We start from the raw sequence: 15,807 nt of genomic DNA on the forward strand, positions 1-15,807 counted from the left end.
CTTAGAGATTTTAAAACCTATAAAAATCCAGTAAGTGTAATCACATAATGCAGTTATATCTCTTTGGGGATGCTTCTGAGGTGAACAAGTAGCTTATTTTTCAAATTAGTCTTTCTTCTGGTGGCGCTGTAGTTGGCACTGCTGCCTCACAGCTCCAGGAACCAGGGTTCAATTCTCGCCTTTGGTGACACTGTGGAGTTTGCACGTTCTCCCCCCGTCTGCATAGGTTTCGTCCGGGTGCTCCAGCTTCCTCCCAAAATCCAAAGATAGGCAGGTTCATCGTAGATTCATAGAATTTACAGTGTAGAAGGAGGCCATTCGGCCCATCACGTTTACACCAGCCCCTGAAAGCGCACCCTATCCCCGTAACTTCACCTAACTTTTGGACACTACGGGACAATTGAGCGTGACCAATCCACCTAACCTGCACATCTTTGGACTGTGAGAGGAAACCGGAGCGCCCAGAAGAAACCCATGCAGACATAGGGATAATGTGCAGACTCCGCACAACGACCCAAGCCGGGAATCAAACCCGGGTCCCTGGCGGTGGATTAGCCATGATTAATTGCCCCTTAGTGTTCAAAAGGTTAGAGGTTAGGTTAGGTGAGGTTACTGGGTTAAGGGGATAGAGTGGGGCCTGTCCCTAGGTAGGGTATCCTTTCTGAGGGTGGGTGCAGATTCGATGGGCCGAATGGCATCCTTCTGCATTGTAGTGATTCTATGATCCATACACAGTACTTGCTGGGAGTTAAACAGCTATTTCCGCTGTTGGCTGAGGTCTACAAAACTATCTCTACACATGTTCCAATATCTCCTTAAATACATTCTTTTCCTCTTGATCTTTCTCTTATCTGATCTAACTTCTTCAGAACTGCACCTTCCCAAGACTTAATTACCTTTTATCTCTTGATTTTAGCTTTTAGAATTTAAAAATAAGTAAACTCACTTTATGAAATGTGGTAACACAGTGGTTTACCCACAGAGCGGCAGGGCGTGAAATGGCAGATTGATCCGCAGAGCGGCAGAGCACGAGTCCAAACTCGCGTAGCGGCGGTTGAGCGCAGGCCAGTCGACGCCTGGGGAGTCGAGGAGTAGGGTGGCATACTTTGTCCTCCTTTGTATATAGTTAAACTTCAATGAACAGATTTGTTAACTTTGATCTGCTGAGTAGTTGTTGGGCCTTGCAACTATTATATTTGGTGAAGAGGTATACCAGGACTACAGTCACTGAGTCCTGGAATCGGGAAAGGGAAAGGTCTACCTTCGAAATTTAAACAAAAATCTCTGCAGCAGCAGTAAGTTTTTTGAAAATGCCCCTTTTTGGGCAAATCGATCCTTTTGACCCAGAGACTGAACACTGGGTTCAGTATATTGACAGACTTCATTATTTCTTTGCCACTAATGAAATTATAGGAGAGGATAAGTAATAAAGAATTTTGCTTACAGTATGTGGACCCCAAACTTACATCCTCATTAGAAATTTAACATCCCCAGAAACTCGGGATACTAAGTTTTTTGACCACCTTGTAACATTGGTGAAGGTTCATTTCAATCCCAGACCATCTTTCATCATGCAGCGTGCTGAGAACATGCTCTGAGACAAATTAGTTTGCGGCGTAAATTACATAAACATCCAGAAAAGGCTGCTAGTAGAGTATAAGATTTCCCTAGAGAAAGCCAAAGAAATAGCTCAGGCGATTGAGAGTGCGGAGAAAGGCGTTCTTGAGTTACAGTGCGTGCAGGTGAGGTGAATGAGCTATGTCCTAAAACGTGCAAATCGGGAGAGCAGAGTTGAATGCGCACAAGAGATAGAGCAGAAACTCACTGAGCAAGGCAGGGGACAGGAAAAAAAGGGTCAACATCGGAGAAATTCTGATGAATGCTTTAGGCTCAGGAGTGGATCACCCCCACGGAAGATACAAATTCCAGGTTTCTATCTGTTTTGGCTGCAATCGGAGAGGCCACATCCCAATTAAGTGTAGAGCCAAACAGAATGCACCTGACTTGAACAAAAAAATCCTGGACTCCAGTGCATAACCTAGAACATGATTCCAAAGAATAATCTGGGATATATCAATTGAATAATGCCAAGATAAATAAATTGGCTCCTATCATAATAGTACCTCTGGTAAATGGACAGCCATTAAGCATGGAAGTGGATACCGGTGCTTCTGCAACAGCGTAGGGGAGCAGACATTTGATCATCTCCAAGGCAGAGTTCAACCCCTAAAGTTAAGTAATACAACAGCTAAATTGGCTACGTCTCCGGGGGAAATCCTAAAAATGTTGGAAACTATGTCCTCACTTATCAACACCAGTCTGCCCAACTACCCAATGTCATTGCAAAACACCAGGGGCCTAATCTAAAGGGACGAGATTGATTGCATCAAATAAAATTGAATTGGCTAGAGATCTTCAGTATAGCTGATAGCTTAGAAGAAGTTTTAAAATAATACCTTGAGGTCTTTCAAAATGAATTAGGCAGTGGGGCTAAAATCTACATAAATCTACATGATTCCATTGAGCTCATTCAGTGAAAACTCCTTAAATCAAAAAGTCAAGACCGAACTTAAGCGTTTGGAAGAATTGAAGTTTCTGTTTTCGTTGTTAGGATAAGAAGGCTGCCCTCTTTTACTGAGATACCCCCTGACAGCAGAAGATCACACTAGCCTGGACACGCCAGTATCTGTATCTGAACTGCTACTTAAAACCTTAAGAAAATTGTGCCATGTACAAATGGATAATAAGACCCTAAGACATGGGGGCAGAATTAGGCCACTCGGCCCATTGAGTCTGCTCCGCCATTCAACCCTGGCTGATATTTTTATCATTCCCATACTCCTACCTTCTCCCCATAACCCCTGATCTCCTTATTAATCAAGAACCTATTTACCTCTGTCTTAAAGACACTAGATTATTTGGCCACAAAGTTCCACAAATTCACCACCCCCTGGCTGAAGAAATTCCTCCTCATCTCTGTTTTGCTGGTTTAGCACACTGGGCTAAATCGCTGGCTTTTAAAGCAGACCAAGGCAGGCCAGCAGCACGGTTCAATTCCCATACCAGCCTCCCCGAACAGGTGCCGGAATGTGGCGACTAGGGGCTTTTCACAGTAACTTCATTGAAGCCTACTTGTGACAATAAGCGATTTTCATTTAATTTCATTTTCATAAAGGATCACCCCTTCAGTCTGAGGCTGTGCCCTCTGGATCTAGTTTTTCCTACTAGTGGAAACATCCTCTCCACGTTCGCTCTATCCAAGCCTTGCAGTATCCTGCAAGTTTCAATAACATCCCCGCCTCCCAATTATCCTTCTAAACTCCAATGAGTACAGACCCAGAGTCCTCAACTATTCCTCATATGACAAGCTCTTCATTCCAAGGATAAAACTCTCTCAGATGACAATTAATGTTCATAACATGCTTTATGAAACCCACAATAATTCATTGGGATTCACTCATAAATTAATTTTTAGGCAAACTGAAGACGAGGCAATTAATTACCAAAGCTTCTAGGTTCTCTTGTCTGCTGTTTCTTGGTTTTTCTTAAATTTTCAAGTTGAACAAATACTTATTTAATAATAGTACTTGATATTGTGTTTCAGTAGTTTTTTTTCCAAAAGCATACTTTATTTATAAAATGTGTAAAAGTACATTACAAAACATCAACTTAAAATTTACAAAAAGTGTCATAAAATGTACCTTGTCTCCATACAGTGTGTTTCACGCTTGGTGCCGCTATACAATGGTAATTCTTTTGATATACAGTCCATGCCATATATGCAGGCTGGGGGTGAAAACAAATTGAAAAATTACAGAAAGTGGAGTAGAATTAATCTTTTCTTCATACAGCATGTTCCTCTTTGAGGTGCCTCAAAATAATTTCAATATTCTAGTATTCATATTCAATGTTAGACATACAGCCCAAGGGGGTTCTACCAATTTTCCAACCCCTCGTTGTACTGTGGCTCAAAGGCATTGGACAGCGATTTTCTTTTTCCCCATTGCTCCTCTGCAATGGCTGCCCCCCGCTTTAGTGCGTCCCTTGTCGTTAATAATTTCACAGTAGCATTTGTCTCAAGCTTATACTTTGATTAAGGAAGACACATTTTCAGTCTTGCCAAAATGGAGTATCGTGTTCCTCAATGTTACTGTTTGAAAACTTTCAAACAACATTCTAAAACTATCATCTGTTAACTAAAGGAAAATGCTGCAATCTGGCTATCTGTGGTGTGTTCATGCTCCCACTATATATCAATGGGGCTTTCCCACTGCAAGTGAATAACTGCTTGTCCTATCACAATTTCTTGCAAATTAGTCTAAAACATACTAGATGACAAATATTTGTATCTGTTTCTTCAGATTACTTTAAGCACTGCTGAATTAAATTGTTTAAATTGTAACTTCAACAAAGCCCGACACCAAGGGCGGGATTCTCCAGCCTCCCAGCCACCTGCTTCTCGGCAGCGGGAGGCAGCATGCCGTTCACTGGTGGTGGGATTCTCCGCTCTTGCTACTGCCAGTGGGAATTCCCATTGAAGCCACCCCACGCCGCTGGGAAACCTGTAGGTGGGGGTGCACTGCCGTCAGGACCAGAGAATCCCGCCACCAGCAAACAGCTGGAGAATTCCAGCCCACATAGCTGTACCTTCTATGATTACACTTATAAAGCCAGCAGGAAGTGTCAGAACAATCTCGCCTTGATATTATAAAAATAGTGGGCTGGATTTTGTCAAAAGGTAAGGAATTACTCTGCCGGGACTGAAATCAAGATGCGATCCTGCGCAGGCCAGTGGTGGGACCCTGAGCTGCATTTTGTCAACAATGGCCAGTTGTCCTCAATTGGACAGTGGGCCATTTCGCAGAGCCACCTGCCCAATCAGACAGCTGTCAGCCTTGACATACCACACATAGAGGTGCCCTTTGAGACAATGTAAATATGTTTGTGTATGGCGCTGAGGCCCGACAGGTAGCCAGACCTCTGCAATTGGGAGGGAGATGGGGGGCTGCGGGAAGATGCACCATCCAACGACATCATAGTAGCTGCAGTGGCAGCCATTCTCGCCAGGACACCCATGTTGCTCATGGAGTCTGGTGTTCTCCCTGCGCAGCAGTGGCATCTCCCTATGTGGAAAAGGTACCGGTGGCAGAGGGAAGTGCTCTTAAATGGGCACTGAATTTACATAATTAACTCCCAGTGAACAGCTGAACCACTGAATTTCCAACCGCTGGGAATATACATTGGTGGAGGGAGGGCTTCAGGCTGCACTCCTGATATCTTTTGCCACTATTTCGTGAGGCTTACCAGCCAGCCTCCAGAGGGGTGGTAGAGTTCAGCCCAATGTGTCTAATATATGATTTTATCAAACTCTTTGAATACATCTTCATTGCATTTATTTGCAAATTTCTTATCTGTATGCACCTTGACTATTATAGCACTTTGAAAATCTTTGGATGTTGATTTCAACATTTCCATTATATCGTCCTGCATGAGCTTCTCACAGTAGAATTACACAGCCAGCAGGGTCAGTTTGAATTGTTTGTCGAATTTATTTGCCTTTTTTAGTGAGCTTTGTTCAGACAATCCAGCAGGTTAGCAGCTTGTCACTGCTCAAGAAAGGTAATTTGTATCAGGGCAAGCTCAGGTGTGCAGTCTGTTATTTTATCTCCAGAGGTTCAGCTGCCAACCAGCATAATCTTTGCTCCATCTTTCAGCTAGCCAGACAAAGTGGTGGGACAGATGTTAATTTTTGTATAATTAATTTATGCTGCAAGGAGTTTGTACTTCTGCTCGCTCATGTTCTGAAACTGTTTTTGCTGGTGGAAGTGAATGCCACATCAAAGTTCCTGGTGTTCATCAGGAGGCCGAATTTCAACTAACCGGCAGATATAATTAACTGGAACCCATTTGTAGTGATAATTCAAATTCACCAGTAATTTGAATTGAGCAGCAAGTTTTTAAATGGAGACGCATGTTCTGCCTGATTTTTGAATCAAATTTCTGTTGTAAGCCACTGTATGTTTCACGTTGCTAATGATTTTCTGAAGAAATATTGAATTATCAAAATGTCTGTCAGATGTATGTAGTTTAATATGTTTATTGCACTAGGTGACTCTGATGAAGATGCGGACACATATTTCCTCCTGCAATAGAGTTCAGGAGCAGATGGACAACTGCCCAAAGTTTGTACCAGTAGTTCCTACCACACAGCCCATTCCCAGGTAGGAAACCTGCAATCCAACTTCCCATTCTTCAAGTTTGCAAACTGTCAAGACACCCCAGATCAACTTAGGAGCCCTGTTTTAGGTGATACAGTTTCAACCATCAGTGATCACTAATTTGCCCAGTAGTTGCATTAATTTTCAGACTCTTGCATGTGCAATTCACTTTTTGGAAAAAAAGCTATTTGATCTTCAGAGATGATGTGAAAATAACCTCACTAGATGCTTACAATGTAAACATAAGTATTCTTAAGAAATTAATCCTTCAGTCAAAGAACTATTTTGGTTAATTATGAATTTCTGATGAAGGATATATTCCTGGACTTGCAAAAGTATTTTCAGACAATCTCTTGACACGGCAAGAATAATCTATCCGAGTATGTATGTCTGGCTCATATACTGTCACGACCATGCAAAAGGCCTTCAAAGTGATCACTGAGCTAAGTATCTGTGTGTGAGTATATGTAGCCCCTCCCTTTAATTAGCGAATGATTCAATTTGAAAATAACTAGCAGCAAAGCTTTAGTCTTAAACAGGATAATGGTTAGCTTATTACAAAAAGCACTGCTGTAATTTACTTTATTAAAAGGAATAAAGTTTTTCACTAAAATACAGATACAAATATTAAAAAGCCGATAAAGGAAAAAAGATACTTAAAGATGAGATTTCAAATCAGTTTCTTGAGATATCATTACAGGTCTGTTACTTGAGTTCCTTTTTCCAAAGAACAGGATTCGAAATTTGATGTTCTATTTTAGTAGCTGTGATGGCTTCTGAGTGGAGTATTTGAGGTTTGCCTTTTCATGTGGACTCAGCAAGTTTTTGGAAGAGAAAGAGTGTTTCCTATTCCTGACTAATTCTGCAGTTATGGCACTTGCAAATTACCTGGACTCTTTTGGCAGAGCATCAGTTGATTTCTTATTTTACGAACTGCCCTGATGTTAAATGCAAATGTATCCCAAAACCCCGGAGCGTGACTTGGAACACCGTTTTGTGGTGGTGGAGGTGTTTTTTTTCATATAATGGGCAGGATTCTCCAGTCCCCCAGCTGCGTGTTTCCCAGTGGCAGCAACAGTGCAGACTGGAGGTAGAACCCCATGGGTAGAGGGCCGCCGCACATCCTGAAGACCCGGCTAACCATCAGGTTGAGAAGGGTCCCAGAGGGGGAGACCAACGACAGCCAAAAGTGTACAGGCATCATTGGTCTTTCAATGGGATGGAGAACAGCATGTGCTGCAGTTGAATTTGTCCCAGGCGAGAGACCGTGGACTTGGCATCCCATGGAGGAGGAGAACACCCGCTCCTGGTGGCCGTAAAGGCCTCTGCAGACCTCAACGTTTATGCCACCGGTTCATTCTAGGCCTCAAGCAGGGATCTATGCGGCATTTCACAATCTACAGCCCACACGGACATCCAGGTGGTCGTGGGTGTCCTGTATGCCCGGGCATCAGACTTTATCACCTTTGATATGAATCAGACCCACCAAGTTGCCTGGGCTGCAGGATTCTCTGCTATTGCCGGGATGCCCCAGGTCCAGGGGCAATCAATAGAATGCATGTCACCCTGCGGCACAGGGGCATTAGGGAATGGCCTTTATTAACAGGAAGGGATTCCACTCCTTCCGTGTTCAGATTGTGTAAGGCCACCACCTCCATATCATGCATGTGTGGGTTTGCTACTCAGAGAGCATGCATGAGACCTACATCCAGGAGCACTCAGAGATCCCTCGCATCCTCCAGGACCATCCCAGGATAACAGGTTGGCTCTTGAGGGACAAACGATACCTTCTGAGGTCCTGGTTGATGACGCCAGTTTAGAGGCCTGAGACCAATGCGGAAACCCGTTATAATGAGGTTGATGTTGCCACCCGTGCCGACATTGAGCGATGCATCGGACTGCTGACAATGCGGTTCTGATGCCCGGACCATTCTGGTGGTGCCCTGCAGTACACCCCCCAGCGGCTCTCCCACTTTGAGGTGGTCTGCTGTACCTCCACAACCTGGCACAGCAGCACACAACATGCTGGAGGAGGAGGCGGACCAGAAGGGGCTGCAGGACGAGCTCGTGGAGGAGCAGAGGATGGAGGACAGGTGGCAGCAAAGGTCCAACATGCCGTGAGGACGAGGAAGGCCCTCACCTTCGCCAGATTCTCATAGCATGAGGCTATGTCCTCAGCTCAATCCCCCAAAATTCTCAGCCCTCCCACCAAGGGTCTGTGTAACATCACTCCAGCATGACAAGCCAGTGTCGGCACTATCGGCAGATTGGTATACAAGGCAGGAGAGTGAAGATAACTCACACTGAGAAAAGCTCTGGTACTCCTCAGTTTCTGCAGAAATCTGACTCCTGCCTTTCTGCTGACAGTGTGCTCACACCCTTCCTCTGAACAGGGTCTGCATCGGGGGAGTTTGATCGTGGACCACTCTGCCCGGGAGACCGGGAGTGAGGGACGCGGAGGGCAACGTGGTGGGGTTGGAGGCAGGCTCGCTATGAAGATTAATGTATCATATGTAACATGTTTTAACAGTGAATATTTGACACTTCCATTCCCCCTAGCTACAGATAGCAACTCCCCAGTGCCCACTTAGTGCTCCTCGATCTTCTTGATCTTTTGTAGCCTACTGTTATGCCTAGGTGTGTCCCCAGGGTGCACTTCAGAGTTGGAGGCAGCCCGCTGCTTTCCACGCCCCGTGGCCTTGATGTCCTTGGCGGATGTCCTCTGGAGGGCCTTGAGCCGGAGGGCCCCGGCTGACTTACCAGTGTCACAGGCATTGTTGTGCCACCTTGTTCTGTCCGCTGCCTTTGAGATGCGCCGGTGTCAGGAGGAGGGGATCCTAAAGAACTGGAGACTGTCATCATCTCCTTAGTGGCAAGCCCCAGGTTGGGCTCCAGCGCTTCCTCCTCCGTGACGGTGCCCATAGGGCCTGGGATTCTCCATGGGATGGAGGGACAGCTGGAATGAGCTCCAGAGGCCTCTGTGTCATCTGGCACTGCTAGTCCTGGTGGCTCCACCTGGAACAGGTGGCTCATACCTGTACCATGGTATTGAAGCCCTCAGCACTGGTCCTCAGTGACCTGACCACGCTCAGCAGTGCCGCGTCTATGTCCCTCATCGACTGGGACATGATGTCGAGGCCATCGCAGACTGAGCATGCCTTGGGCACCGCCATTCATTATGCGGATGTCGTACTCCAGGCTTTCCACTGCGGCCGCCACCCCAGCAGTGTTGACCTCGGTACCTCACATTGTCGTCACTATCTCCTGCGCGCAAAGCCTTTGGGGTTCCATTAACCAACTCTGCAATCGCTGAAATGTACCTGAAATCTCCTCCTGGATGTCATGGCTCTGGCCTATCATTTACATCAGCTCTGGGAGAACTGTGTCTAGATAATCGGCATCTGACTGGGACCCAGCTGAGTCCTGAGATCCAGCAGACTTCCAACTGCTGACTTCCTCGGATGTTCCTGTCTCTACCTGATATTCATCAGCAACCTGGTGGTGCTCACCTGATTGTGTCCCAGAAGCCTGTCCACTAATGTCAGCCAACAAGGTGTATGTCTCTGCGCTGGTGGAAGGTGGGGTGATAACTGTAATGCCTCGATTGTGGTCACCACGGATCTCTCCTCTGAGGTGGTCTCTTGGGTGGCAGGGTGGAGGAACATTGAAGCCAGGAGCAGGAAGACTCCGGATGGCCCAACCTCATCAAGTGGAGATCCTCCAAGACAATGGTCATGTGGTCAGTGAGAGGGAAGGATAATTTTGCCTGACATGAACAACTCACTTGAGACAGGTCATCTGGACGAAGGGCAGTGTATCCTCACCTCTGTGGTGTAGGCCAACCTTGCTGTCGGTGACTTCTCTCTCCTCGGTCAACACCGCGATTTCCAGGGCCATTTCTCATGGGGGGTGAGGACTTGGATCTCTGGCATCCGCCCCAGCCAGTGATTTGTGGGGCGGGTTTGGGAATTTGAGGGGTGGCAAGTAGAACTGATGCCAGGAGAGAGGTGGTAACTTTACCTTGCAGCTTATTGGAGGTTGTTGGTCTTCCGACATTGGGCGGGGTCCTCCTGGTCATGCTGCCCAAACTGACAGCCGCTGCCACTGCCTCCCAGGCAGTATTGCTGACCCTGCTGCTAGTCCTCTGACCCTTTAGGGGCAACATGATGACCCACCTCTCATTCACAGCGTTGAGAAGCCTAGCCAGGTTGGCATCCTCAAAGTGAGTGCAGACTGCACACTGCCATGCTTGTGTGTGGACTGGGAGTGAGTGGCGAGGGAACGTTTAAAAGTAGCTCCCCCTTGATAGCAGCGAGAAGCTGAGGCATGAGTCTGGCGAATCAGACGGCGAGACAGCCAGTAATGCCGAGAAGCTTGTGGAGGCTAATTTACGGCACAAAGTACCGCTAAATAAGTGCAACATTCTTGCCAGCACTGCCGTCAAGGAACACCGTGCCAAACGTGCCCTAAATGACACTTCAAAGTTTTTCTGTTGAATAGCTGCCTAGATCTGCAACTCTCTGCAGATCTAGGCAGCTATTCAACAGTTCTCTCCCTTAGTTATACAATTTCTTTGCCTTTGATGTTATTCACCCCATGGAGTTAGCTTTCAGCAGGTACATGTCCCTTTCCTTTTCTCTCCACTTTGAAGTCACCACCTCTACAGCCCCATTGCTTTCTCTTGTCACATATGTAAAATACTTGTTTTCCACTAATAAATAGGCAAATTTGCATCTCATCATTGCTCCCGACGTCTGCCTCTAATGAATTCCCTGTTTTACTTTGTCTTTTTTTATCTTATCTCTGGCTAAGAACCCTCTCTGATGTTGCCTCTCAGAATTCTTGCTGAGGTTCTGCACCCTGCCTCTCAAGATGGCTTCTTACAGCCTCTTCTGTGTTCAAAAATGGCTGCAGTATTCATTTTCAAATAGCCATTGTTCAAAATTTAAATATGTTGTTCTCCTTTGATGTCCTTTCCTGTCTATTATTCCCTCAGTAGCGAACAGTTGCCGGAATGTGGCGACTAGGGGCTTTTCACAGTAACTTCATTGCAGTGTTAATGTAAGCTTACTTATGACGCTAATAAAGATTATTTATTTATTATCTGTTGTAGATTCATTCATTCAAGGTCTCTGTAATTTAGAAAAGGCAGTAATCACAGGCAGCAGGCTTTCTGGAGAGCGACCTTATTTCTCATCAAACTGGGCATTGAGCTCGAGGTTCGCGTTCAGGCCTATATCTTTTTGGAAAGCCACTTTATTTCACATCACACTTTGCTTTCAGCTTGTGGTTTGTCTTCAGGCCTCTGTAGTCTCAAGATTACAATACCCAGAGGCTTGCTGGAGAGAGATGCAGTCCTTACAGTGACCTTCTGGAGAGGATTAGCTGGATCTTTTTGGAGAGAGTTAGATCTCATCACCGGGCTGCCAGAATCAAAACTGAAACCAAACTCAAGTCTTGGGACTCGTACCAGTGGGATCAGAACACAGCCTTGTGGACCAATTCATCAGCCAATCAATCAAACCAAGTCCTCACTGATGCCAGCCAGTCTAAGTTTAAAACAGCCACCTTCCTGATTCTTCTGTTTGAATTAAAGGTACAGGCTGCTTACCTTAAAGTGAGATGTCCAGCAATCATCCATAGATCAAAAGTGCAACATCTAAATAAAAAAAAAGGGGAAATAAAGGAATAAGGAGGAAGGACCCTTACATTGGGAAGCCATATCCATGGAGGGGTGTTTGCATTTTAATGACTCTCCGTAGGCAGCTCTAGAGATACGAGCTGACCAGGTTTGAACAAACCGATAAGGTGCCAATTTGTCTGTCCTTCCATTTTGTAAAAGGTTTAAAAACAGAAATGTATATTGAAAACCGTGACCTTAAAAATCTTCAATATCATAATTACACATCCGTAACACACACACTGTGATCTTTGATCACTGATGTCAAATTTAAACAAAACGATCCTAAAATGCTGTGTTCTTCTTACTGCAACATAAAACTAACCAGTGCATTCCAGCAGTTTGCTGATCAAACAATGAAGTACTGAATGACCTTTTGAGCTCATGTTTTAGGTCCACCTTCGAATAGTACGTCTGTTATGTGGTATAATGCTCCTGTTTTTCTAAAGTAGTATACCATCCTCTTTGATGGATGTATTTAAGATTATGAAGGGGTGGAAAATGTAGGTTCAATCCAGATTTTCTATTGTGTATTTAAGAACAAGATAAATAGTTCCAAATTAAGAAATTTGGGCATTTTTCAGTAACTGGATGATAAACGTATATATCCGATTACTAGTGAGTGCGGTGGTAGAAGAAACTTCTTGATAAGTTCATCTCAACAAGTAGAATGCAAGATAATTAGACTTCAAAATCTATCAAGGTAATCTTGTGAGAATTTGAATCGATAGGCTAGGTGGAATGATGGTTTAATCTTACCTGCAAATTGTTACTATCTATAAAGAAGTAAATTTTTATAGCATTTTTATATAGCAAAATGTCCCAAAGTACCTAGCAGACATGACAATCAAGCATTAAACAGTGATGACAGAACCCCTAGGAAAAATAATTGAAAATGAAGGTGGTGGTTATTTTTGAGGAACCTTTAGTGTGAAGGGTACAGAACATCAAATTAATGAAACGTAGGGGGAGCATTCCGGAAATCTGCAAGTAAACATACAAGTATTTTTAACACAGAAAATCTTTTGCAGCGGATGGGTGTGTTTATATTGTACTTGTTTTGGGATCAATGAAATCTGATATACTTGAAACAGATAACGCAGCTATTCCCCACCAGAGAATCACTATTCTTGACCTAGAAAACTTGTGGGTCACTTGATGAAGATACGTTTACAGATTACTGATGCAAATTTTGTTCTCCTTCAGTAATATTCCAAACCGTTCCACATTTGTCTGCCCATACTGTGGGGCACGAAACCTTGACCAACAGGAATTAGTCAAACATTGCATGGAAAATCATCGCAGTGATCCCAACAAAGTGGTAAGTCCTCACTTTCTCATTTCATATCCAAACCAGGATAATTAAAAATTGCCGTTTTTACGTGTATCTGCAAATACAAGTCCAGGGCATATATATTTTGCTTACAAACCCTACATCTTGTGTTGTAATTTTAGTTGTGCTAACTTAGTGTTACAAGCAACTAGGTCAGTATTTCCATTTAATTTTGCTATCACTGATTTGGTTCCGAGTACTGAACTGCAAATGCCTATGAAATAAGTTTTTACAATCTCTTAACTCAGTGTGTTGTGTGTGTGTGTGTGTGTGTGTGTGTGTGTGTGTGTGTGTGTGTGTGTGTGTGTGTGTGTGTGTGTGTGTGTGTGTGTGTGTGATATGTTTAAAGATATTCGCCAACTTGCTTTAGATGATGCCACAGTATCTAAAACTAATTCTACAAATTTGGCTCTCTTTGTCATGAAGTTACATTGGAAAAAATGCCACAATTTTATAAATTAAAAATGAACTAATATCTAAACCATCTCATATATTGTTACCTTAACACACCTTAGTTTATTTGAATAATATTTTCAGAAACTTCCCCTATTTTGAAAAAGAAAGTTTTGGAGAGGAGGGTGAGAGGAGATGATGTACATTTTCATGGCCTGTTACTGAAAGCAGGGTAAGTTGGTTGAGGAGAATGCATCTTGCACTGCTTACGCTTTGGGAGTGCCTCTGTCCATTCAGCAAACCCAGCATAAAAGACTAACAAACTACTAGAAACAGCAAAAAGAATAGACTGGCACTTACTATTTCACCTTCCAACTCCTTGATTTTGTTTTTGCTCACTTGTGTGAGTAGGTATGTCCAATTTGTGTGGCAATGCCATGGGGAGATCCAAGTTACAAGAGTGCCAACTTTCTTCAGCACTTGCTTCACAGGCACAAGTTCTCCTATGATACATTTGTGGTGAGTATGAGTTTTTTAACATGGAAAAATATTATTTGGAGCACTGCAGTGTCTCAATTTGTAAATACACCTTCTGTGTAAATGAAACCATAAAGATCAGGGTGCCGCAGGTTAGATTCTCAATTTCTGCCCAGTTAGTTGATTTTTGTCAAGATGGTAGTTGGAATAGGAAATGTTAGCTGGCCCAATCCTGACTGACTTCTGGCAAGAGCACGGGAGTGTAGATGTCAGGTGAGGAAAACCGGATCGGATTCAGCTGTGATTTCCCATTTTGCACCATCAGAATACTCACTGTCTCGGGTCATGTCGGTTATACATTTTCTATCAGCTATTTTCAAAATTTAACATTTCACAGTTTTCCACTAATATGGGTTTAAGCTTCCTTTGAATTAAATCAGGTTGGTGCTAAAGAATGAGCATGCTGGACCAGAACCAGGATAACGGAATAGAAACAGTCGGATAGAGGTCAGCTGGGGAATGGAGAAATGCCCAGGGACACGGTTCAGATGGAGGATCGAATAATAAAATGTAGCTGCAAAGTGGGATACAAAAGACATTTATTTGTCTGTTTTCTTACTTAATTAAATTATGACTAGCATATTGCATTAGTTCCATGAGTAGCTCGTGAGATAAAGATCAGGCTATGAACTTCTGTATTGTTTCTCCGTCATACCATGATAGACTGTACGTGAATAAGGCAAATTGTCCAAGCATTCCTTTGGTAGTATCATTTATTACTTCTCAAAACGTTGCAACTGTGGTTGTTTTATTTATTTTTTGGCTGGTTTTAACCTTTGAAAGTATTAAACAGCTTTGAGCCTATACGAGTTTAGTTTAGTAAAAATCTGTGATTTCTGCTTTCAATCTTCTATTCACTTTTTTGAGATTTTGTGAATTATACTCCTAACTTGAGGGAGAAGCCAAAATTTCTCAGAATGCATTGTGTAACAAAAATGGTAAACATGTTCTTTATGAACAGACTTGCAACTTTGTTCCACATGCTGCACTGATGCTGTCTTCCTCAGTTAACAGGGTGATTTTCTTCTACAACTTCCTCCCCACATGCGCAGTCACTTAAAATTATATGTCTGATTTGCTTCTACTGTGGGAGAGCAGGATCATACCAGTGTAATACTCATTTATAAGACCATAATAAGACATAGAAGCAGAATTAGGCCATTTGGTCCATCGGGTCTGCTCCGCCATTCAATTATAGCTGATATGTTTCTCATCCCCATTCTCCTGCCTTCTCCCCATAACCCCTGATCCCCTTATTAATCAAGAATCTATCTATCTTTGTCTTAAAGGCACTCAGTAATTTGGTCTCTACAGCCTTCCACAGATTCACCACCCTCTGGCTGAAGAAATTCCTCCTTATTTCAATTTCAAAGGATCGTCCCTTCAGTCTGAGGCTGTGTCCTCTGGTTCTGGCTTTTCCTACTACTGGAAACATCCTCTCCATGTCCACTCTATCCAGGCCTCTCAGCACCCTGTAATTTCAATAAGATCCCCTCCTCGCTCACGAGTACAGACCCAGAGTCCTCAACCGCACCTCATATGACAAACTCTTCATTCCAGGGATCATTTTAGGGGCTGGTTTAGCACAGGGCTAAATAGCTGGCTTTGAAGGCAGGCCAGCAGCACGGTTCAATTCCCGTACCAGC

At 43.8% G+C, this 15,807-nt stretch overlaps 1 protein-coding gene across 4 annotated transcripts in view; it reads left to right on the plus strand.

The window, feature by feature from the left end:
• Positions 1–15,807, plus strand: part of LOC119971212 (E3 ubiquitin-protein ligase RNF166) — a 69,768-nt gene that overhangs the window by 41,976 nt on the left and 11,985 nt on the right. For all 4 annotated transcript variants that reach the window (XM_038806446.1, XM_038806445.1, XM_038806448.1 and 1 more), the window contains 3 exons: positions 6,109–6,221; positions 13,105–13,219; positions 14,036–14,143. In XM_038806446.1, the coding sequence (XP_038662374.1) occupies positions 6,109–6,221; positions 13,105–13,219; positions 14,036–14,143 (336 nt within the window). The remainder of the gene's footprint in view (positions 1–6,108; positions 6,222–13,104; positions 13,220–14,035; positions 14,144–15,807) is intronic.

Source organism: Scyliorhinus canicula, chromosome 9, assembly GCF_902713615.1.
Source record: "Scyliorhinus canicula chromosome 9, sScyCan1.1, whole genome shotgun sequence".
Lineage (NCBI taxonomy): Eukaryota > Metazoa > Chordata > Chondrichthyes > Carcharhiniformes > Scyliorhinidae > Scyliorhinus > Scyliorhinus canicula.